Source organism: Megalobrama amblycephala, linkage group LG17 (assembly GCF_018812025.1).
Source record: "Megalobrama amblycephala isolate DHTTF-2021 linkage group LG17, ASM1881202v1, whole genome shotgun sequence".
Lineage (NCBI taxonomy): Eukaryota > Metazoa > Chordata > Actinopteri > Cypriniformes > Xenocyprididae > Megalobrama > Megalobrama amblycephala.
The window spans coordinates 8,506,958-8,531,504 of record NC_063060.1 but is presented as its reverse complement, the minus strand read 5'-3'; the positions used below and the strand labels follow the sequence as shown (position 1 = coordinate 8,531,504).

The following is a 24,547-nucleotide window of genomic DNA, read 5'->3' as shown; positions in this document are numbered from 1 at the left end:
TTAAACTTCAATGCATCATATATTCAAGCATCGCAGCACAATTCTATCCATCCTGAAGTGTCCTAGACATTCTAATGAAAGAAAATATGTTTCTATCATTTACATTTAATTCATTTAATTGAATTAATTTCATCATACAGGATATCAGAAACTTTCACAGCTGATGCAGTGATGCTGTACAGTCCCAGTAAATTATAGCAACAGCATCCTAAACTACCAAAAATTCAGAACCAGTCTGTAACCTGGAGAACAGTCCAGTGCAAATTGATATCAGCGCTATTTTCTTGGCTGTCTTTGCATCATTATCTGATTTGCATAATTTCTTAAGTGAACTGGGTGCTAAAAGCACATGCAGCAATTTTTCATACCGAATCCTCACCAGAGAATCACAAATTGTTAACTCAACTTCACCCTAAAGAAAATGCTCACATCTCATAGTGCTTTTTATCCATTTTAATCAATGAGTTATAATAAGGATAATGGTCCACATGATGGTCTTTAAGAGGAGATGGGCATATTAAATCTTAAGACACTAAGGAAGGCTCGGTGCCAGGACATTTGTGTTTTTATCATCTGGTGGAATTTAACAAAGAGTTAAATGTTGGCAGACAATCATTCTTTTTTATTACTACACTCCTGGGCAAAAAAAAGAAAAAAAAAAGAAAAGAAGAAGGGTCAAGCCAAGCCAAGCCAAAAGCAGCTAAATATTTAGTGGTCTTTTAATGGTCTGAACTATTTTAATCACAAATCACTGGTCAGGAAATTTGAAAGAATTGCACAAATACTGTAGATAAAGTAATTTAGCACAGAATAGCCTTCCCCTTTGTTTTCTTTAGATGTTTAAGCTGTGTGGGAGCATTGTCTTGTTTATCATCTGATCATTCCTCTTTAGATAACTTTTCAGTTGTGGGAAGCAAGCCCTTCTGCAATATTCTCCTGTACTCAAAGCATTAAATGACTTTTTACAGTGAAGCAGCTCACCAATACCAGCAGCTAAAAAGGCACCTCTTCCTCCATGTTTCACTGTGGTAGAGATGCATTTATTATTACATTTCTCAACAGATTTTCGAAGACACCGCTCTGGAGCATCACCATGCAACTCATGTTTCATTGTGATTCATAACTATGCTGAACAACTCTGAATCAAACTTCCCATATTCTCCCATAGTCTTTGATGTTTTTCTGAGGCTTCGTAAATGCAGCCTAAGCTCATTAGTATTTGATGTTCATTTATTATGTAACATTTTTGTATATTTTTATAAATGCTGAAAGGCATGTGTTGGCAACATCTAAAATTTACTTTATGCACAATTTACAAGTGAAAAATTTGAAAATCCTTTTGATTTTCATTATAGTACATTTTAATAGTTACATTTTACTATTATATAATTATATATAATACCATTATAAAATAAATAATTTTATAAAATAAAATTATATAATTTTATTCATTTTAAAGTTAAAATTATGTATTTTTTTTCAAAATGAGTTGAGTTCCACACAATAAATCACACAGGACATAATGAAAATTTTAATAATATCAAATGAATGTCAAATTAGGAACCTGTAAATGTGTTAAATGTGATGGTTTTGAATTTAATTAATCCATGAATTCAATATTCTATAAACCTCAAAATATTCAAAAATATTTGTACACATAAAATTGTTCATACATAAAACGTACAGTACATTTCAGTGTCTATGCAAACATATGAAAATGTATGCTACCTTTCAAAAGTTTGGTTTCAGTTAAATTTTTTGTAATGAAATTAATACATTCATTCAGTAAGGAGTAAGGACACATTTTATAATGTTACAAAAGATTTCTATTCCAAATAAATGCTGTTCTTCAATCAAAGAATCCTGAAAAATGTGCCAAGGTTTCCACTAAAATAGTAAGCAGCACAACTGTTTACAACAATGATAATAGTAAGAAATCTTACTTGAGCAGCAAATCGTCATATTAGAATGATTTCTGAAGGATCATGTGACACTGAAGACTACAGTAATAATGCTGAAAATTCAGCTTTGCCATCACAAGAATAAATGACATTTTAAAATATATTCAAATAGAAAACAGTTATTTTAAACTGTAACATTATTTCACATTATTACAATTTTTTATTGTATTTTACATTATTACAGTGTTTATTGTTTGATCAAATAAATGCAGCCTTTATGAATATAAGAGACTTCTTTTGAAAACTTTAAAGGGGACCTATAATGCCCCTTTTACAAGATATACTATAAGTCTGGTGTCCCCAGAAAGTGTTTGTGAAGTTTCAGCTCAAAATACCCCACAGATCATTTATTATAGCTTGTCAAATTTACCCCTATTTGGGTGTGAGCAAAAACATGCCGTTTCTGTGTGTCCCTTTAAATGCAAATGAGCTGCTGCTCCCGGCCCCCTTTCCAGAAGAAGGCGGAGCTTTAACAGCTTGCGCTTTGTTTGCTCAACAAAGCTGGAGAATCTCACGCAGGCAAAATGAGGATTGTCGGTAACGGTGTTCAGCATTGTTCAAACTGGAGTCAGACACTGATGGAGAGACTCAGGAAGAAGTTACAACTTTTAGAATGAAACTGGATGTTTCTGAATGGTTAGTGGATACATTTATGTAGTTGCTGTGGAGTTGATTCAACTCATCGACTAGCATGTGCCGTCATGTTAATATTTTGTGCAAATCCACACTGTAAAAAATGACCGTGATTTTAACAGTAAAAGACTGTAAAAATGCTGCGGTGAAAAACTGTCAATTGGTTTACAGAAAGTTTCCGTACTATACATGGTGAATAACTGTAATAGATCTAACGGTACATTTAATGTAATTTTATGGTAAAATACCGTTAAATTCACAGTTTTTGGAAGTGAAAAACTGTAAACTTTGATTCATCACGTGACTCTTATCACCACTGTGTTTGGTGACTGTCAGTGTATTATAAAGGTACAAAACAGATATTAGTACTTCATTAGGTTGGTAAATCAACATTATATCAGTTAATGAAATACGTTATTTTACCGTAAATTTAACAGATTTTTTTTAACGTTGCTACTGTATTTTTTACGGTAAAGTTCTGGCAACCACAGCTGCCGTTTTTTTACCGTAAATTTTACTGGGATGTTTTTTACAGTGCAGCATTGAATTGTCCCTCGTTTGTAAAATGACGACATAGCAACAACACTCTACTACAACTCTTCCTCTTCTCTAAAGCAGCCCAACATGGCTTCACCCCCTTTGTTGCGTGTTCTCGGGGGTGGGGTTTATGTAAATTTTAGGGTTAGTGATGTCACTTACCCGGGAAGAAGCTCATCGTAGTTCCAACCAGCCATTTGTTGTAGTCCTTAAACAGGGAATTCTTTAAAAGGAAATATCTCCCTTTGCATTGAACTTTCAGCGTCGTAACTTTGCAGATGTTTATGCTCTAACAGCAACATTACACACAAACTAAAGTTAAAAAAGTGAAATCATAATCAACCACCCCTTTAACATGAAGATTAGTGTATGGGTGCTAGAACCACACTTTACGGGCCAATGCCTACAATTACTAATAAGATCGTGTATTAGGGCTGGGCGATATATCGCATGCGATTGTCACGCGCATTTCGTCAGTAAAGCCGGTTCCCTGGTTACCGCTAAATCGCCATCACCTGCTTTCAAATGGAGCGGCATTTAATAGACAGAGCCGTAGTTCACTGTCAAGCTATGCAATATCGCGTTCATTATCGAAAGCGATTCATCTGTGATAATGAACGCGATATAAATAGAAAAGAAAAATCAAGTATAATGTTTCAAAAATCATGTAGGTTATCATATATAATGCCCAAAGACAACAGTCTTTGTGTCGTCATATGCTTGCATACGATGTCAGTGTGTATGTTTGACAGAGTGCCACTCTGCAGCCAAGAGGAACACCATCTGCTCTGACATCCTCAAGGCACGACTGTTCTGCGCCATTACCATCAGAGCCCTTTACCGCCGTTTTGAGTTCAGTTCAGTCCAGTCGTTACTCTTCAATGGTGCTTTATAGCTTTTGGATAAGAGCAGCGAGTAAGATCTGCTCTAAAACGCCTCCGTCATGAGCTTATAAAGCTGCTTTATTGCTTCATCATTCAGATTTTCATATGCAAAGAGCTGCTTTTCTCTGTCTCATCAGTGTTTTGACTCGAGGCGCTTCACTGTGGCCATTACTCTGGGCTTTGTTGTGTGTCCACTGACTCTGCGATTCATCTTCACTACACGTCACCAGTGAATGATGTCTTTGGGGAGCTCTTCATCTCACGGTAGTGTTGCAGGGCTGCCCTAGTCTCATCAAATGGCACGCCTGAGGACCGCCAACAGTACGTTCACTGCCTGTCTGATCTGCACGAAAATTGGAACGCACTAGCTGAATCTGGCAGACTCTAATCTGATTGGCTGGCAGCAATCAGTCTACCTAGTCCACTAGTTAACCAGATATTTTCCATACAGTGTGAGTCAATGAGGTCCAATGACTTTCAATGTATGGACAAACATTCTTTAAAATATCCTCTTTTATGTTCCACAGAAGAAAAACAAGTTTGGAATGACTTAAGGTATGAAGCCCCTTAAGGGATATAACGGTGGTAAAAAAAAAAAAAAGAAAGAAAATAAGTGAAGAAAAATTATATTTCAATGCTTTTGCATTCTCTCACAAAACCTTTAAGCTCAAGTTTTTTTTTTAAATAATATGTGTAAATAATATATATATTTTTTCTTTACACCACACTGTTTTTGTGGTATATAGTTCAGAAAACAGATTTTAAATGGCACATTAAAAAACTAAAGGGCCTTTCACACTGAGCGCGATTAAGTGTTGCAAATGTACAAAGTAATGACGCTCTTGAATCAAAACAATAGATCCCTATGGATCTATTCACACCGAGATCAATCACAGTGCGACAAAGCAAGATTTTTTTTCCACCAGTGTGTCTTTCCCCCCCCCAGTTGCCCTGTGATGAAATGGGTCGTCCAATTAGATATGAGCTTTAGATCACGTGCCCGGAGCCGCTGCTGTTACACAAAAGGGCGATATTGGTTACGCTATAGCACAGAATGCTAAGCCATCCTTTTCTTTTCCTTTCCTCGCTTTCTGTGATTCTTAAAAGTTTGTGTGCCTTTGGTGCTATATCCAAACATTTAAGTGATTCTTCATCTCAGTAGTCAAAGACAATAGCCCGATCAGCTGAATAGTGGGTTGCACCACCTAGTGTGCAGGCGTTTAATGCATTCTCGGTCAGTGGCACTTACTGTGCAGACGTGAATTAGCCGAAGGCGATCAATCATTTTGCGTTTGGTGTGAAAGCACCATTTACTTCACTTTATCGTGTCGCGCTCAGTGTGAAAGGGCCTTAACTGTGTGGCCAGTTACATGTTATGTCAGTCATACAGTGCTCAGCGTAAATGAGTACACCCCCTTTGAAAAGTAACATTTAAATAATATCTCAGTGAACTCAAAAACTATTTCCAAAATGTTGACAAAACTAAGTTTTATATAACATTTGTTTAACTTATAACATGAAAGTAAGGTTAATAATATAACTTAGAGAACAAAATTTTCAGTTTTACTCAAATTAGGGTGATGCAAAAATGAGTACACCCCACTGAAAGTCTCTGGAGCAAAGCTAAATTTTAGACTACAAATGTCTAATTTCATGCTGTCAGCAGTGGCACCACATGGAAGAGAAATGTCAGAGACCTGAGTATTAGACCTGAGAAAGAAACTAATTTATTTACACCAGAAAGGTGAAGGCTACAAGAAGATCAGCAAAGCTTTACTTATCAGTCAGAATACTGTAGCAAAAGTGGTACAAAAATTTAAAACATCTCACAGTGACGTCCAGGTTGTCCACGGAAGTTAACACCTCGACAGGAGCATCTTCTGATGAGAAGGGTTGAAGAAAATTGGCATGCAAGTTCACTGCAGTTATCTAAATAAGTAGAAAGCCAAACTGTGGTGACTATTTCCTGTGACACAATATGGTTTACACTGCAGAGGAATGGCATGCATTGGTGCCGTCCATAAAAGAAGCCTTTCCTAAAGCCCAGACACAAAAAAACCCACCTAGAGTTTGCCAGGGCCCATGCTGACAACGATGAAGACTACTGGGACTCTATACTCTGGAGTGATGAGACCAAGATAAATGTTTTTGGAACTGATGGCTTCAAAACTGTATGGCGTCGCAAAGGTGAGGAATACAAAGAAAAATGCATGGTGCCTACAGTGAAACATGGTGGTGGCAGTGTCCTTATGTGGGGCTGCATGAGTGCTGCTGGTGTCAGGAGCTGCATTTCATTGAAGGCATCATGAATTCACAGATGTACTGCTCTACTGAAAGAGAAGATGCTACCATCACTCCATGCCCTTGGTCGTCGTGCACTTTTCCAACATGACAATGATCCTAAACACACATCTAATGCCACTGTTGGATTTCTGAAGAAGAACAGGGTGAAAGTGATTCAGTGGCTCCTGATCTGAACCCAATCAAACACCTATGGAGAATTCTGAAGAGATAAGTTGAGCATCACTCAAAGGGTCATTCTTGAAGAATGGAAAAAGATAGACGTTGTAAAATGTCGCCAACTTGTTCATTCCATGCCTAGAAAACTTGGTGCTGTCAATTAAAAATCATGGAGGCCATACAAAGTACTAGATACAGTAGTGTTTGTTGTGGGGTGTACTCATTTTTGCATCACCCTAATTTGAGTAAAACTGAAAAATGTGTAATCTAAGTTATATTATTAACCTTACTTTCATGTTATAAGCTAAACAGATGTTATATTAAACTTAGTCTTGTCAACATTTTGGAAATTGTTTTTATGTTCATTGAGATATTGTTTAAAATGTTACTTTTCAAAGGGGGTGTACTCATTTACACTGAGCACTGTATATGTCATCTTTTCTTGTCTAAGGCCCTGTTTACATCTAGTATCAAGATGCATTTTGGTCGATCAGATCACAAATGGACGACACTAAATACAGGTGTAAACGGGGTGTAAATGCTTTGAGCTTTCGACCATTTCCAGAGGTAGTCAAAAACGCATGCGACCAGATTGCTATCGTGCTGTAAATGCTCATGTGTTTGAATGTGTTCGAATAGCCACAAAAGACCACCTACTCTCTGCCTACTGACCTAATGTGTAAACATTATGGAAAGCATGCCACCCAGACGGGATTTAAATTTTGTTGGCTGGAGACCCATGTTTGGTTTGAAAACGAAAAACGTACCAAGCATCATTCCTGATTTCTAACATGCACTCACAGAGTTCACTGTGGTCTTATGGCTGTCAGAGAAGAAACCAATGCTCTCTGTGTTTTTCCGTAAAAATTACATGTAAATTACACAAGCTTATTTTGTGCATTAGATCGAAAGATCTGAAAAAAACAACAAAAAAAAAACATTTACCCGCCCATAGATGCTCCCCTAGAAGAAATCAGGACAGAAGTGGATGAAAGTGGACAAAAGAGATGGAATAAAATACCAGGTGTAAACAGGAATGTGTCTCCCTCGTCCACTTGTGATCTGATCAACCAAAAGGCATCTTAACAGCAGGTGTAAACAGGGCCTGAATGGGCAGGTCATAGTCCAATGTGGACCAATCCTGTGAGACTAGGGCAGCTGAATGCATGAATGTGAGAAACAAAAGACAAGGAAAATAAGGCAACAGAAGGTGAAAAAAAAGAACAGGAGCTAGAAAACAGAAGCCAAATTTACCTCAGTACATAATGAAAATGAAAGCCCACACCCACTCGCTTATTACGAACTCTGTACGAATGAAGAGAAATGTGAGTGTGTGGGTGAGAATGGAGGAGAAAAACCAAGTGAACGTCAGCGAAGCACAACAATACATCTGCTCAAGAAAAGAGAGAGCAAGACAAAAACACAGGAAGCCAGAGGCACATGTCAGTGTGAACAAAAATGAATGGTTCTTCAGCAAACCATTGTATAGCTCGTACGAGAGACTGTAAACTCTAGCTCAGTTCAGCTGAATCTCTCAGAACATCCAAACTTCAGAACCCTGAAGTATTAATCTAATGTAATGTGAATGTCTGGGGTCTCTGCAGTGCGTAGGCTGCAGTGTGCATGTGCAGATGCGTCATGCTCAAATGTCCCCTCAGATTTTTGACAAGTGGATTTTGATTTCAATTTCCAAAGTTGAATGCTTGTAGACAAGAGAAAATGTAGGTAAAAGAGCAAAAATCAACTATTTACATTCAATAAATGTAGTCAGTTCAAATGCAACAAAAATACATGCTCATCACAGCCTTTCAAGCTCAGTCACAATTTTGCTTGGTTGATTTTAAAAACTGTATTAGTCCAGGTTTAAAACACATATACACTACCGTTCAAAGGTTTATGCTTCGTAAGATTTTTAAAATGATTTTGACAATTTGAAATATGATTACAATTTAAAATAACTGCTTTAAATTTTTTAATTAAATATTTTGCTGTGATGGAAAAGTTTTCAGCATCATTACTCCAGTCTTCAGTGTCACATGATCCTACAGAAATCATTTTAATATCCTGATTTGGTGCTAAAGAAACATTTCTGATAATTATCATTGTTGTGCTGCTTAATATTTTTGTTGAAAAAGGATTCTTTGATGAATAGGAAGTTAAAAAGAACATTTATTTGACATACAGTGGTGGTCAGAATTATTGGCACCCTTGGTAAATATGATCAAAAATAAATCTGAATTGTTTATCCTTTTGATCTTTAAATAATAAAATTAGCAAAAATCTAACATTTCATTGAAGGAAAAGAATTGAAAGTGGGGGGAAAATCAGATTATGAAATAAATGTTTATATCCAAAACACTTTGGCCACAATTATTGGCACCCCTAGAATATTTTATGAGTAAAATATCTCTGAAATATATTCCCATTCATATTTAAATTTTTTTAGCACACCAGGGTGATCATGAACATGAAATTGTCCAGCCGAGACTTCCTGTTCCACAGGAGAATAAACATGAGGAAACACAAAGGCCAAATTCCCTTAAACATTCATCACAATGAGTAAAACCAAAGAATATAGTTCTGATGTGCAGCATTGGATTGTTGAGCTTCACAAAATAGAAAGTGGCTGTAAAAAAATAGCTAAAGCATTGAAAATCCCCATTTCCACCATCAGGGCAATAATTGAGAAGTTCCAATTAACTAAAGATGTTACAAATCTGCCTGGAAGAGGACGAGTGTCTAAATCGTAGTAATGCATGGTGAGGAGGAAAGTTTGAGTGGCCAAAGACTCTCCAAGGATCACAGCTGGAGAATTGCAGAGATTAGTTGAGTCTTGAGTCTCAGAAAGCCTAAAAAAATGATCAAACAGCACCTACATCCCCACAAGTTGTTCTGGAGGATTTCAAGAAAAATCCTCTGCTCTCATCCAGAAACAATCTCCAGCATATTCAGTTGTCAGACACGACTGGAACTTCAAACAGGACCAGCTTCTATGGTCAGATGAAACTAAAAAAAAAGAGCTTTTTGGCAACAAACCCACCAGATGGGCTTGGTGCACACATGGATAAAAAGTACCCCATGCCCACGGTAAAATATACTGCTGGATCTTTAATGTTGTGGGCCTATTTTTCTGCTGGAGGTCCTGGACATCTTGTTCAGATACATGGTATCATGGATTCTATCAAATACCAACAAATAAAAATTCAAAACCTGACCACTTCTGCTAGAAATCCAATAATGGGCCATGGTTGGATCTTCCATCAGGACAATGATCCAAAACAAACATCAAAACCAACACAAAAATGTGTCACTGAGCACAAAATGAAGCTTCTGCCATGGCCATCCCAGTCCCCCGACCTGAACCCTAAAGAAAATGAGTGGAGTGAACTGAAGAGAAGAAGCACCAACATGGAGCTGGGAATCTGAAGGATCTGGAGAGATTCTGCATGAAGGAATGATCTCTGATCTCTTGTCAGGTGTCCTTCAAACTCATCAGACATTATAGAAGAGTCAGAGCTGTTTTCTTGGCAAAAGGAGGTTGCAAAAATTATTGAATAAAAGGGTGCCAATAATTGTGGCCAACATGTTTTGTAGATAAACATTTATTTCATAATGTGACTTTCCCCCCACTTTCAATTCTTTTTCTTCAATGAAAGGTTAGACTTTTTCTAATTTTATGAATTAAAGATCAAAAGGATAAACAATGCAGATTTATTTTTACAGTCATCTTTGATCATATTTACCAAGGGTGCCAATAATTCTGACCACCACTGTAAAATGTGTATATGTGTGTATACTCTATTGATTTATTACTTTGATTACATCAAGATCATTATTAGCACTTTAAACTTTATTTTAACAATCTCAGAAAAAGTTTAACATGACCTGGAATGCACCAGGAAAAGATGTAATGTGAGTGCTCTAAACAGCAACAGAATTATGCCTAATCATTTCCCATAATGCTTAGCAAACTCAGTCAGGTTTAGAAAGCATCCTGGTACTACCACTGTACTTTTTTTGTAAGGTATTAGTCATTCTGTGCTGCATGTAGTTGTGTCATATGATAGCTTGATTCAATTTGTGTGCTTGTGAGAGAGAGAAAGAGAGACAGTGCTGTATGATTTTGATTTGTGGCTTTAATATCTCTACAATGGACTGATGTGGACGACTAAAGCTCAAACAGGTCATTTGAGGTTTGTGGAAACAGCCAGTTGGTGCTTAGTCTACAATATCAGATGAACACTAATAAACAGATGTGTGTTTGGTGTTTATTAAAACGGCGACAAGTATCACAGACCGTGAGGGTATTTGGAGTAATGCTGTATTCATTAAGTTATAAATGTGACCTATAAGAGGTCTTTATATGCTCAGAGACTGTGCGTGTATGTGTGGTATCCAACGGTGATTCGATACAAGTTATGCTCTATCAACAGCATCCATAACATACTTTTAATTATTACAGAAAATAATTATGTCCCTCAGTTTAAAAAAAGTGAACAAAAATCACATTTACACTCATGCACTGAAAAGAAAAGTCTATAGAGCACCTGTCACAATGCCGTGTAGACGATCCAACACAAACACAATGATGAAGAGAGAATACTATCTTTAATAAATCCACACATGAAGAGCATTACACATGCATAACACTGACGAAACCAGACAAAGAACAACAGAAAAGCAGGAACTTAAGTAGTGTGGAAAATAAGGTGATTAAAGGTGCTAAAGAGGATCTTTTCATCGACTGAGAAACAAAGACTGTTAGTGAGTTTTTGAAATGAGCGCATGCGTCAGAACAGCCCCCTCCTTCACAGCTCAATTCGAGGGAACGCCTCCCAAAACTCGTGCACGAGTATTGGAACACGAGTGTTTAACACCGGCATTCGCTGTGTCGTGTTAGTGGATTCATTATGTCGGACTCACCGCAGGTAACTCATAATCTGCAGTTGTTACTCCTGTCTCCTGACAAAAACATTGCATGTGGCGCCTGTGGAGTGTGGAAAGTTACTGGAGCGCGCAGCCGTTCACGTCTCGCACAAGGAACGTAATGGCAGTGATTGACAAGCCATAGGGCCAATCCGCGCACGTCTTTCACAAGGAACGTCACGGCAGTGATTGACAAGCCAGAGGGCCAATCCGCGCACGTCTTGCACAAGGAACGTAATGGCAGTGATTGACAAGCCAGAGGGCCAATCCACGCACGTCTCTCACAAGGAACGTCACAGCAGTGATTGACAAGCCAGAGGGCCAATCCACGCACGTCTCTCACAAGGAACGTCACGGCAGTGATTGACAAGCCAGAGGGCCAATCCACGCACGTCTCTCACAAGGAACGTCACGGCAGTGATTGACAAGCCAGAGGGCCAATCCGCGCACGTCTCGCACAAGGAACGTCACGGCAGTGATTGACAAGCCAGAGGGCCAATCCGCGCACGTCTCGCACAAGGAACGTCACGGCAGTGATTGACAAGCCAGAGGGCCAATCGTTTACGCGATGATCGCGTAAATGATTGGCTGATGTTTTTAAGGCCCTACCTCGTGCACAGATGATGTATATTAATATTATTCCTTTCAGTGCACCTAATAAATAGTCTTTTATCAGTTAGAAAAAACAGTTTCAAGTAATATTGCAAAAATGTATAAAACAAAACATCCTCTTTAGCACCTTTAACAAGATACAGCTGATAAACATGAACTAATAATGATGGTGACCATGGAAACTGAGTGGCAGGAATTTATATCAAAGGAACACAGGAACCAATGAAAATCAAACAAAGAGTCCAAAACAAACAGACATGTGACAGCACCAAAATTAACATTAAAATGACATCTTGATGACCTAATCATTTCCCATAATGCTTAGCAAACTCAGTCAGGTTTAGAAAGCATCCTGGTACTACCACTGTACTTTTTTGTAAGGTATTAGTCATTCTGTGCTGCATGTAGTTGTGTCATATGATAGCTTGATTCGATTTGTGTGTGTGTGTGTGTTTGTGAGAGAGAGAGAAAGAGAGACAGTGCTGTATGATTTTGATTTGTGGCTTTAATATCTCTATCTGTATGTATGTATGTATGTATGTATGTATCTATCTATCTATCTATCTATCTATGGGTCAATGACGTGACGGTTAATTTTTTTGTCCAAAGGCCTTAATAATAATAAAAAACAAAGATATGACATCCAAGGTATGTAAGGTAGTACAACTAGATCTATTTTATTGAATCACAAAGGTTTGAATTATATTTATATAATTACTACATATAAAGGCTACACATAAAGGTATTTTGAAGATTTTGAGGTGTCAAAAGGTCATTCGGTTTAACCGTCCAAAGGCCAATACAGCCATTTCAATTGTGATTAAAATATCTTAAAAAGTAATAAATGTATATATTTTTTATTCTGGCACAATTTTATAACATCATATATTAACATAGTGCAAAATGGTATTAAAATTATATGTAGAAGTCGTTGCTTTGTTATGAGAAAGAATGTCCGGAAAAATTAATTTCATTGATGTCATTCGGAGTAACCAATATAAAGGGACCATTTTGGATCAAGTCATGCGGTCGGTATCATATGACAGGATGTGACATCATTCATAAACCTAAAAAGGACCACATGGTCATGAAGCAAAGTAACTCTCTTTTAACTATTTAAAAAATTCATGTTTTAACTTGCTCATACGAATGTCCCGAAACATCAGGTCACAGAATAACTTTTTTTGGTGACAAATTTTGTCCATATTGTAAAAAATGACAAAAGCTGTGTTAATTGATTATAAAAACCAGATAATCTCATTGTTAACACTTAATAAATATTCAAAATTAATTATATCATAATTGTTTTTTGTACACTTTTAAAAACCTTATTCGTCAATGACCCATATATATATATATTGACGAATAAGGTTTATATATATATATCTATATATATATCTATATATATATATATATATATATATATATATATATATATATATATATATATATATATATATATATATATACGAATAGCCATATATATACACACACACTTTTTTGAACATTCTCTGAAGCCCAAATATGTACAGTACCAATATATCTGCTCCAACATCACATTGGTGATCTCACGTCTTTCTCACAAAGCTCAGTGACAAAAAGGCAATGACCTAAACAAATCTCCAGGGAGAACATTGGCAGTAAAATTTGTTCTCAGTTTAGTTCCAAAATGTTCTTTTATTAAAATACCCTATTATCTTCCCACGAGGATTCAACTGTATGTGCCAAGCACACACTGCACATCAATTTGGATTAAAATCACCCCAGTCTTGATGGTAGAATGATGATTAAACATTTTAATTTGATAGATCTTCTGCTTTTCCCCACCGCAAAGCACAGCAGTGGCTCTAAAGCTCTGATTTGTATGGAGAGTCCTCTTGAGATTATCCTCACACTGTGGGAAGTCTATGCATTACTTTTCTGGCTTGTAACCCTCATGTAAAATGTGTTTACGTGTTGATAAGACTTGCTCAGGCATACAGGAAAAATCCTAAAGAAGTCCTATGTCAGAATTCAGGTGTGTGTGGGTTTACTAACAAATTTATCCACAGAAGTTCACTAAATCTGACAAAATAAAATAAAATAATGCTTTTAATTTCTAAAAATGTAAAAAGCCTCGCATAAAAGCAATGCAAAGTGGTATGTCCTCATTTAGATGTATGTGTATGTAAACATGTGATTGTGTGCATATGTGTACAAGTGTGAGAAGAAAGGTTTCGAATTTGGAGACACAGCAAGGAAAGAGCAGCTTAAAAATACACTATGTACCCCATGGGCAACGCTACATATAATCCCCCCTAGAGAGAGAGAGTCAAAGAGAGAGAAATATAGATTTGGTGATGGGAAGTGTTTAAGAAGTAGACTTCCTGTGCGCTGCAGTGCCTCAGAAATTGAAAGAGAGTGAGAGATTGGTTAGACTGGGATTACGATAACAGCATGGAAAAAACAGTCTCATGAGATGTATGGAAATAGCATCCTACATCCTGTTTTACACACACACACACACACACACACACACACACACACACACACACACACACACACACACACACACACACACACAACCAACTCACAGTAACACACACAGACTAAGACCAAGATGGCAAAAGCGTGCCCCAAGCACAGGGTCCCTTTATACATAAAAGTTTGGGGTCAGTAGGATTTTTTTTTCTTTAATAAATTAATACTTTTATTCAGAAAGGATGCATTAAATTGATCAAAATTGATAGTAAAGACATTTATAATGACAAAAAATGTCTATTTCAAATAAAAGTTGTCCTTTTGAACTTTCTATTCATCAAAGAATCCTGAAAAAATATCACCGTTTCCACACAAATATTGTTTTCAACATTGATGATAATAAAAAATGTTTCTTAAGCACCAAATCAGCATATTAGAATGATAGCATATTCTGAAGGATCATGTGACACTGAAGACTGGAGTAATGATACTGAAAATTCAGCTTTGACATCACAAGAATAAATTACATTTTAAAACATATTAAAATAGAAAACAATTGTAATAATATTTCACAATATCACTGTTTTTACTGTATATTTGATTAAATAAATGCAGCCTTGGTGAGCATATTCTTTCAAAAACATTTAAAAAATCTTACAGTTAAAGTTAGTGTGCACTTAAAGGTGCAGTAAGCGATTTCTGAGAAGCACAGTTGAAAGTGAATTGGACCGAGCACCACAACACACTTGTAGCCAATCAGCAGTAGGGGGCGTGTCCTCTCATAATGGGGGAGGAGAGAGAGTGAGCAAGAGGGAGACTGTAGAAAGAGACATCACTGAGAGACATTACAAAAGAGAAAAGGTCAGAGGAAGATCACTAAAAAAGAAGGGTTATGATCAGCAAGAGCTTTAGGACCTGCGTTAATATTAGGCCTAGTCCACACATACATGGATATTTTTATAAACAGAGTTTTTCCTCTATCTTTTTAAAAAAGCCTTCCACACAAGCACGGTTTTAAAAAAATCTCCGTCCACATGAAAACACAAAAACACACAACAATGCGCTGTCAAAAGTCATGTTGGCCAATCAGATGCCTGGAAAAAAGTTTACTTCTGGTTCTGGTAGGCTAACAACATTGTCATTTTTTAAGCATTTTATTACTATTATTATTATTAATCCCTTAAACCAGAACAATACAACGAGACATATTCATTCAAAGTAAAAAAAAAACATTGTCATAAGCTTTCTACTTCTACAGTGCCCTCCACAAATATTGGCACCCTTAGTAAATATGAGCAAAGGCGGCTGTGAAAAAAAATCTTCATTGTTTATCTTTTTGATCTTTCATTCAAAAATGTTTTTCTCCAATACATGTTTGCCACAATTATTGGCATCCCTAGAAATTCTTCTAAGTAAAATATCTCTGAAGTATATTCCCATTCACATTTACATTTTTTAGCACACCAGGGTGACTAGGAGCATGAAATTGAGCAGCCATGACTTCCTGTTCCACAGGAGTACAAATATGTGTAAACACAAAGGCCAAATCCCCTTAATCATTCATCACAATGAGGAAAAACAAATAATATAGTTCTGATGTGCAGCAAAAGATCGTTGAGCTTCACAAAATAGAAAATGGGTATAAGAAAAAAGCTAACGCATTGAAAATCCCCATTTCCACCATCAGGGAAATAATTAAGAAGTTTCAATCAACTAAAGAGGTTACAAATCTGCCTGGAAGAGGACGTGTGTCTAAATCGTCCTAATGTGCAGTGAGGAGGAAAGTTTGAGTGGCCAAAGACTCTTCAAGCATCACAGCTGGAGAATTGCAGAAATTAGTTGAGTCTTGAGTCTCAGAAAGCCTAAAATTTTTTTTTAAAATCCTTCTTTGCTCATCCAAAAACAAACTCCAGCATATTCAGTTGTCAGACAAGACTGGAACTTCAAATGGGACTGGCTTCTGTGGTAAGATGAAACTAAAAAAATAGCTTTTTGGCAGCAAACCCACCAGATGGGTTTGGTGCACACATGGATATAAAGTACCCCATGCCCACGGTTAAATATGCTACTGGATCTTTAATGCTGTGAGCCTATTTTTCTGCTGGAGGTCCTGGACATCTTGTTCAGATACATGGCATCATGGATTCTATCAAATACTAACAGATAAAAAATCAAAACCTGACCACTTCTGCTAGAAATGTAACAATGGGCAGTGGTTGGATCGTCCATCAGGACAATGATCCAAAACAAACATCAAAACCAACACAAAAATGTGTCACTGAGCACAAAATGAAGCTTCTGCCATTCTGCCAGTTCCCTGACCTGAAACCTAAAGAAAATGAGTGGAGTGAACTGAGGAGAAGAAGCACCAACATGGAGCTGGAATCTGAAGGATCTGGAGAGATTCTGTATGGAGGAATGGTCTCTGATCTCTCCTCAGGTATTCTCCAAACTCATCAGCAATGTTCCCTCTAAGCTGTGCGCGGCAATTATTTTTTCTGCGCGGCCACGGCTTCAGAAGTGCGCGGCCGCGCAGAAAAAATAATTGCCGCACAGAGAACAGACATGAAAATCATGTGTGGGGAAATCCATTTGATTGTAGTAGTTTAAATGAGAAATAATTGCAGTGCTCTGGACAACTGCTATAGAGTTATTATCGCTATAGAGTTGGAACCGGTGAATGCGGTTTACAGGTTTCATAGAAAGAAAATGATTGAGCGCGTGTGAGCTGGCTGGCCCTGAGCCAAATCAGTCGCGGTAAGAATACTGTCATGTTTGCGGACTAAATACCTCAATACGAGAGGCAACGCGAAACGAAAAGAAATGTGAAATAAAACGTCATGTTTTAATGAAAAGTGGTGGAAATAACGGATGATGGGCACAGAATGAACAAAACTCTGAGACATTTACAATCACACACCCACCACAGGTGTAGCTTGCAAACTCAAAATACATCAGTGATATACCTCAGTTTAAATAGATTATTGTGTGTGGTGGTGCTGTGGGTTTTAGGGATGTTTAGATAACTATAAAAGAGTTAACATGTTCACTTTTCTTAAAAATATTTAGCTATCAGATCTGTTTAAATGCTTCAGTTTGTTTTTACTTTATAATATATTAAAACAAATGGAAGCATTTAAACTGATATAATACTGTATATCAGTTTAAATACTTAAATATTATATTATATTTTATTATATTATAATGTAAGCTTAATAAAAAAAAATGATCTCATAAGGATTGTTTAGGGCTCCTTGCCACGAAAAATCTTGAAACCTCCTGGTATAAAAAAATCTGTGAAATTCATAAGCAATAAACATTTAATTTTGATGGTTTTACACTGTCTTGCTAATAATTGACTGCACAAAAACACATTATGGTTGTTTTGAACCATCATTGTAACTGCTCATATTATATTATTATAAAGAATTGAACTGTCCTGCAGGAGGACAGAAATTATTTTTAATAGAATTTCTTGGTAAAGACTGGTACAGTTAATACAGCAATGTGAACAAATCTCAAGTAACCTAAAATGTGCTTAATTTAGTGACTGAACTGCTTGTTTTCAAACATATTATTTAATATATCACTAAGTTACATCAAGGGTCAAATAAAATAGAAACGGCACATTAAAGTTAAATGTTACAGTTGCATGATCAAACCATTTTTTGTCTGTGTGTTTACATTCATTGTACAGGTCTGATATAAAGTATGTTTTTGCTCAGGTGACCAAAATGTGCGCTCAACAGAGAAAAGTTTTGCTCAGCGAGAAAAAAAATTAGAGGGAACATTGCTCATCAGGCATTATTGAAGAAGACTCAGAGCTGTTATCTTGGCAAAAGGACATTGCAATAATTGGGTGCCAATAATTGTGGCCAACATGAACTAGAAAAACATTTACTTCATAATGAGCTTTTCCACCCATTTTCAATTCTTTTCCTTCAATGAAAGGTTAGAATTTTGTGAATTTTTTGAATGAAAGATCAAAAAGATAAACAATGCAGATGTATTTTCACAGCCGCCTTTGCTCATATTTACTAAGGGTGCCAATATTTGTGGAGGACACTGTATACGTGAGTAACATTGTTATTGCTATGTTCCACAGAACCAAAATATGCTGTTGTTGTAGTTATAGTAACAGGACAGTTTTGAGTGTCATTGTTTGTCTGGAGCTACAGTATGTTAATTTTTTGTTCTTCCTTGTCGTTTGTTCTTCATCTTGGCTTTATTTTTCACAAAGCGTTATTTTGCTTTGCTTCAGCCGTGATAAAGAGACATTAATTCTTGCATTGCATGTTCATGCATTTTGGGGGGCGGAGCAATGAAGGGAGGGGTGTGTTTGTTTGAGTTGATTTCAAATATCAACAGTGTTTCTCAGAAAACCTTTACTGCATAATGCATTTCTTGGGTGGTAACAAACCTCAGACCTCAAGGGAGCGCAAGAGTTATCTTCAAAAGTTCTATGCCATAACACTTAGTTTTTATTCAAGTAGCTATAAAAACAAATCAACTTTAACTGGCTTGCTCAGCAAGGCTCTTTTCAAACTGTTGCTCCGCCATGAAAGTAAAGAGGAAACCTGCTGACAGTTTATGCTAATGCCCGCTATACCTGCTCTTGTGACAATGCTAAATGCATTGCTTTATGAATTGCCTCTAACATATTTCAGAATGCAATGATGCACAAAATTGAGCTAGTAAATCTAGAAGCATCTGCATAGTGACTTGCATAGAGTGCGTCTCAGGCCTAAGCCTCACCTACCCTCCATAGGTGTGTTGCTGTCAGGGCGATTGGCGAAAACCACATCCACATATTCCAGCTGTAACCTCTGCAAAGAACACTTCAGACCTACAGAGAGAGAGAGAGAGAGAATGTATAAGATAATTGATTTTTAGTAGTGAGAGTTTGATTTGTGATAAAAACTGCACACAAAACTGCTTTAAGATGGTCTGGGGAACATCGGGAGGAATGACATTTATCGCTATGACTTTGGACTCTTCCTCACACAAAACTATTGTATGGCTTCAGAACACTTGGAATTTAATGCATGAGTTCTATGGACATTTATAATACTTTTATGAGGTTTTCTTTTGTCATTTTTGGAGCTTAAACAGCAAAAACATTAAAGGATTAGTCCACTTTCAAATAAAATTTTCCTGATAATTTACTCACCCCCATGTCATCCAAGATGTCCATGTCTTTCTTTCTTCAATCGAAAAGAAATTAAGGTTTTTGATGAAAACATTCCAGGATTTTTCTGCATATAATGGACTTCAATGGCCTCTAGACGGTTGAAGGTCAAAATTACAGTTTCAGTGTGGCTTTAAACGATACCAGACGAGGAATAAGGGTCTTATCTAGCGAAACGATCGGTCATTTTCGAAAAAAATGTAAATGACCTTCAACCGTCTAGAGGCCATTGAAGTCCATTATAAGGAGAATAATCCTGGAATGTTTTCATCAAAAACCTTAATTTCTTTTCGACTGAAGAAAGAAAGACATGAACATCTTGGATGACATGGGGGAGAGTAAATTATCAGGAAAAGTATATTTGAAAGTGTACTAATCTTTTAATATATTCTTTTATGTTTTGTGAAAGAAAAAAAGGTTTGGCACAACATTAGGGTGAGTAATGAAAATTCATTCAACTATTCTATAAAATAGGAAAGATCTAAAATGAAGACTCAAACTCATGCAGTTGCCAAAGAATTTACATTCATTCTGAGCTGCTATATCTGACAACCAGAAGTGTGAAAAGAGATGGAGGGATGGGAGGAGAGAGGAAACTCAGAGAGAGCAAAAATAGGAACAGGTGAGCAGTTGAGAGAAGATTAGAAGAGTGCAGCTTTGCAGACATGAGGGGAGAGGAAGAGAAAAAAGATGAGGAAGCAGAGAAAGGATGAATGATTCAGTCTGACACTACTTTTGTCCCATTCAGCAACACAGAGAGAGACAGAGAGACAGAGAACAAAGACTGAGGGACAGTATATAACATACATTATGCACTGTCAGTAATGTGTTTATTTGTGTATATTTATAGACTAGGGTTATAACAGTAACCATTTTGGTAGCATCCAGTATTAGGTTTAAAATGAACAAGATTATTCTGATTAGGGTGATACCGGAAGTTAAAGGTGCCCTAGAATTAAAAACTGAATTTATATTGGCATAGTTAAATAACAAGAGTTCAGTACATGGAAATGACATACAGTGAGTCTCAAACACCATTGTTTCCTTCTTCTTATATAAATCTCATTGTTTAAAAGATCTCCGAAGAACAGGCGAATCTCAACATAACACCGACTGTTACGTAACAGTCGGGGTGTACGCCCCCAATATTTGCATATGCCAGCTCATGTTCAAAGCATTAGACTAGGGCAGAACGTCTGGATGTGCACAGCTGAATCATCAGACTAGGTAAGCAAGCAAGAACAATAGCGAAAAATGGCAGATGGAGCGATAATAACTGACATGATCCATGATAACATGATATTTTTAGTGATATTTGTAAATTGTCTTTCTAAATGTTTTGTTAGCATGTTGCTAATGTACTGTTAAATGTGGTTAAAGTTACCATTGTTTCTCATTGTATTCACGGAGACAAGAGCCGTCGTTATTTTCATTATTAAACACTTGCAGTCTGTATAATGCATAAACACAACTTCATTCTTTATAAATCTCTCCAACAGTGTAGCATTAGCCGTTAGCCACGGATCACAGCCTCAAATTCATTCAGAATCAAATGTAAACATCCAAATAAATACAATACTCACATAATCCGACGCATGCATGCAGTATGCATGATGAACACTTTGTAAAGATCCATTTTGAGGGTTATATTAGCAGTGTAAACTTTCTTTATGCACTGTTTAAGGCAAGCGCGAGCTCCGTGGGCGGGGAGCCGCAACATGAACCGGCGCATTTCTAATTATGCCCCAAAATAGGCAGTTAAAAAAATGAATAAAAAAAATCTATGGGGTATTTTGAGCTGAAACTTCACAGACACATTCAGGGGACACCTTAGACTTATATTACATCTTGTAAAAAAACGTTCGATGGCACCTTTAATAATATCAGGGCTAATTTTAGGCTTGGAAGCTTGTAAAAATTAAAGACCGCATGAACACTGTTTTGAACACAATCCTAACAGATGTATAATATCGGCCATTATATTAGTTATCAGTCATAAAAGTATTACATATTTATTGGTATAAAATTTGGGAACACAAAAAAAAAAGTCAATCATATTGACCAAAATATGTTGTTTCATTACTATTTAGACCAGTGGCCCCAAAAAGGCACATCAGGCACATTCAAAATGAGTGTCACATAAAACTATAGACAATTATGTACATTACCAAAATTTTTGGGGTTAGTAAGATTTTTTGCTAACACTTTACAAAAAGGCCTCATTTGTTAACATTGAGTTAGTTAATGTATTATGATCAATACATTTGTTACCGTATTGGTCCCACTTTATATTAAGTGGCCTTAACTACTATGTACTTACATTTAAATTAATCATGTTTTTACATTGTACTTATATTTTAAAAACACCTGCATGTAATTACATCTGTAATTAATTTCTGTAATTACATTTATAATTACACTGTTGACCCATCCCTTACACCTTACACCTACCCATACCACCAAAGTTTTCTCTAACATTACCAGTATCCCACCTCAATAGCAGCAAAAGTGTTTTGCAATTCAATATGAACCCAATAAGTACACTGTACTTATTTTTTGATGCAAGTACATAGTAGTTAAGGCCACTTAATATAAAGTGGGACCCAGTATTTATTAATCTTTGTTAATGTTAGTTAATACAATCTAGCAGTTCATTGTTCATGTTAATTCACAGTGCATTAACTAATGTTAACAAATACAACATTTGATTTTAATAATGTAAATAATTAGTAAATGTTGAAATTAACATGAACTAAGATTAATAAATGCTGTAAATATTGTTCATTCTTAGTTCATGTTAACTAAAGTAGTTAACTAATGTTAACTAATGAAATTTGTAAAGTGTTACTGATTTTTTTATGTTTTTTTAAAAGAAGTCTCTTATGCGCTTCTACTGCATTTATTTTATGAATACAGAAAAATACTGTTTGCTTTCCTAATACATATTTTTTAAAATATAATGTATTCCTTATTTTTCAGCATCATTACTTCGGTCTTCAGCGCACATGATCCTTCAGAAATCATTTTATATGCTGATTTGGTGCGCAAGAAATAGTTTTTGTTTTATGTTTGTGAAAATTGACTTTTTTTCGGAATCCTTTAATAAATACTGTATATAGTTAAAAAGAACAGCATTTATTTGAAATAGAAATCTTGCTGAATAAAAGTAATAATTTCTTTTAAAAAATCTGTTATTTTTCCATTAAGAACCTCACAAACATCTGTTCTGTGAAATGTTTTGCAGAAAATGTGTGCTTGTGCTGTTTTTCTTTTAAATAAATGCCACTTGGTTTGACATTTTGTTATTTAATGCAATGGCATTCAAACTTTTTTGAGCGCTGCTTAAGTGTCCAAATACTTTTTTGGGTCACTGCCTCTGAACAGCCTGAACATAGCTTTTCTTTTAAATTACATTTTCTTATTTCATACACCTGTGTGTAAGTACTGTGAAAGTAATGCATTGGCATAACTGATGCTTTACAGTCATGCCAATAAATCTTGGCTGAGAGAGAAAGAAAAAGAGCAAACACCAGGTGTGTTGAAACAAAGTTGTCAGATAGCTTTCAGGTGATCAGACGGTAAATGTGATTACTCTGCCGTACTGAAATTAATCTGACAGATAAACCGCACACTCGTCCATCAGAAAAACACAGTAATCCAGCCAATCTCAGACTCATTAATCTGCCCCTGGCTCACCGAGTGCACCCTCGCAACCGCCACGGCTCTAATCAGTCAGAATTTTCTGGGTTTGTGGGGGAGATATTCTTAGCAGGGAGCTTTTTAAAAAGTACACAGAGGATAAACAGACGTTTCTTTCTAGTCCACAAACAATGTCATATAAACGAGCTAACGAGGAGGGGAGAGAGCCATGAGCCAGGAAGGAAAAGTACACACAAGCTAGAGTGATAAAAATAACTTGGGGAATGGGAGGGAGGGAAGGATGAGCGAAGTATGCGAATGATTCAGTTAGTTTCATGAAATACTAACAGTTTTCTCAATTTGAAAGTGATACAGAAATGACATTACAGATATTAAACTCTCTTAAAATCAGTGATCTGCCTTTATCTCATAGGAATACAGTAATAGAGCAGAGATAAATCAGAATATTATTACATGTAGATTTGCACTCTTAATCAAGCACTCAAATAAAGCTTATGATCATACCATGTAAGTGTTTGAGAATACCATGTAAATATGGTTAAATAAAAATTAAATTACAAAATAAAATAAAAAAGTCTTTAAAGGTTTTAAAAATTTAACAAATGGCAGCTAAATCTGTAAGTGATGTATGTATGTTTAAATTATTTTTAGTATTAATCAGCATTTTTGTATTGCTTCCAGAAAAAATTATAATTAAAACAAGATATTTTTTGATATTTTACTGGAAAAGAAGACAATCATATGATTATGAAAATTCTATTTGGAAGTGTAATAAAAGTTGAAGGTGAATGGTTTCTGTGTCTATATACATACTGTATTTGAATCATTACCTTTGGTTTGCATATGTTCTCTGTATAAGCATTTATCAAGAGAGATTCAGAGAGAGAGAGAGAGAGAGAGAGAATCTCACACTGTTTAAGAATGAATGTTGGTGTGGGTGCTATGCTTTTATTAGGAACAAGGCCACACACAGTCTACTGCAGCGAAGGAGAAAAAAAATCAATAGGGAGGAGGCAATGCGAAAGAAAAGAAGAAAAAAAGGTTCAGGTCAATTACAAACGACAGGGGGATTAGAAGAAAGAAGAAGAATATACCTTCAATAATGTGCTTCCTCGAGAGCCCACGCTCTGTCTCTGCCCTAGAGAAAAGAAAGAAAGAAAGAAAGAAAGAAAGAAAGGAAGAAAGGAAGAAAGAAAATAATGCCTAAATCTCAAGGAGAAAATAAG

The 24,547-nt window shown here is 36.2% G+C and overlaps 1 protein-coding gene across 3 annotated transcripts in view; it reads right to left on the bottom strand.

Annotated features, from left to right (window-relative positions):
- kcnab1b (potassium voltage-gated channel subfamily A regulatory beta subunit 1b) overlaps positions 1 to 24,547 on the bottom strand; it is a 76,638-nt gene that overhangs the window by 8,870 nt on the left and 43,221 nt on the right. For all 3 annotated transcript variants that reach the window (XM_048162573.1, XM_048162575.1, XM_048162574.1), the window contains 2 exons: positions 24,416 to 24,459; positions 19,233 to 19,319 (listed from right to left, as the gene is read on the bottom strand). In XM_048162573.1, coding sequence (XP_048018530.1) covers positions 19,233 to 19,319; positions 24,416 to 24,459 — 131 coding nt within the window. The remainder of the gene's footprint in view (positions 1 to 19,232; positions 19,320 to 24,415; positions 24,460 to 24,547) is intronic.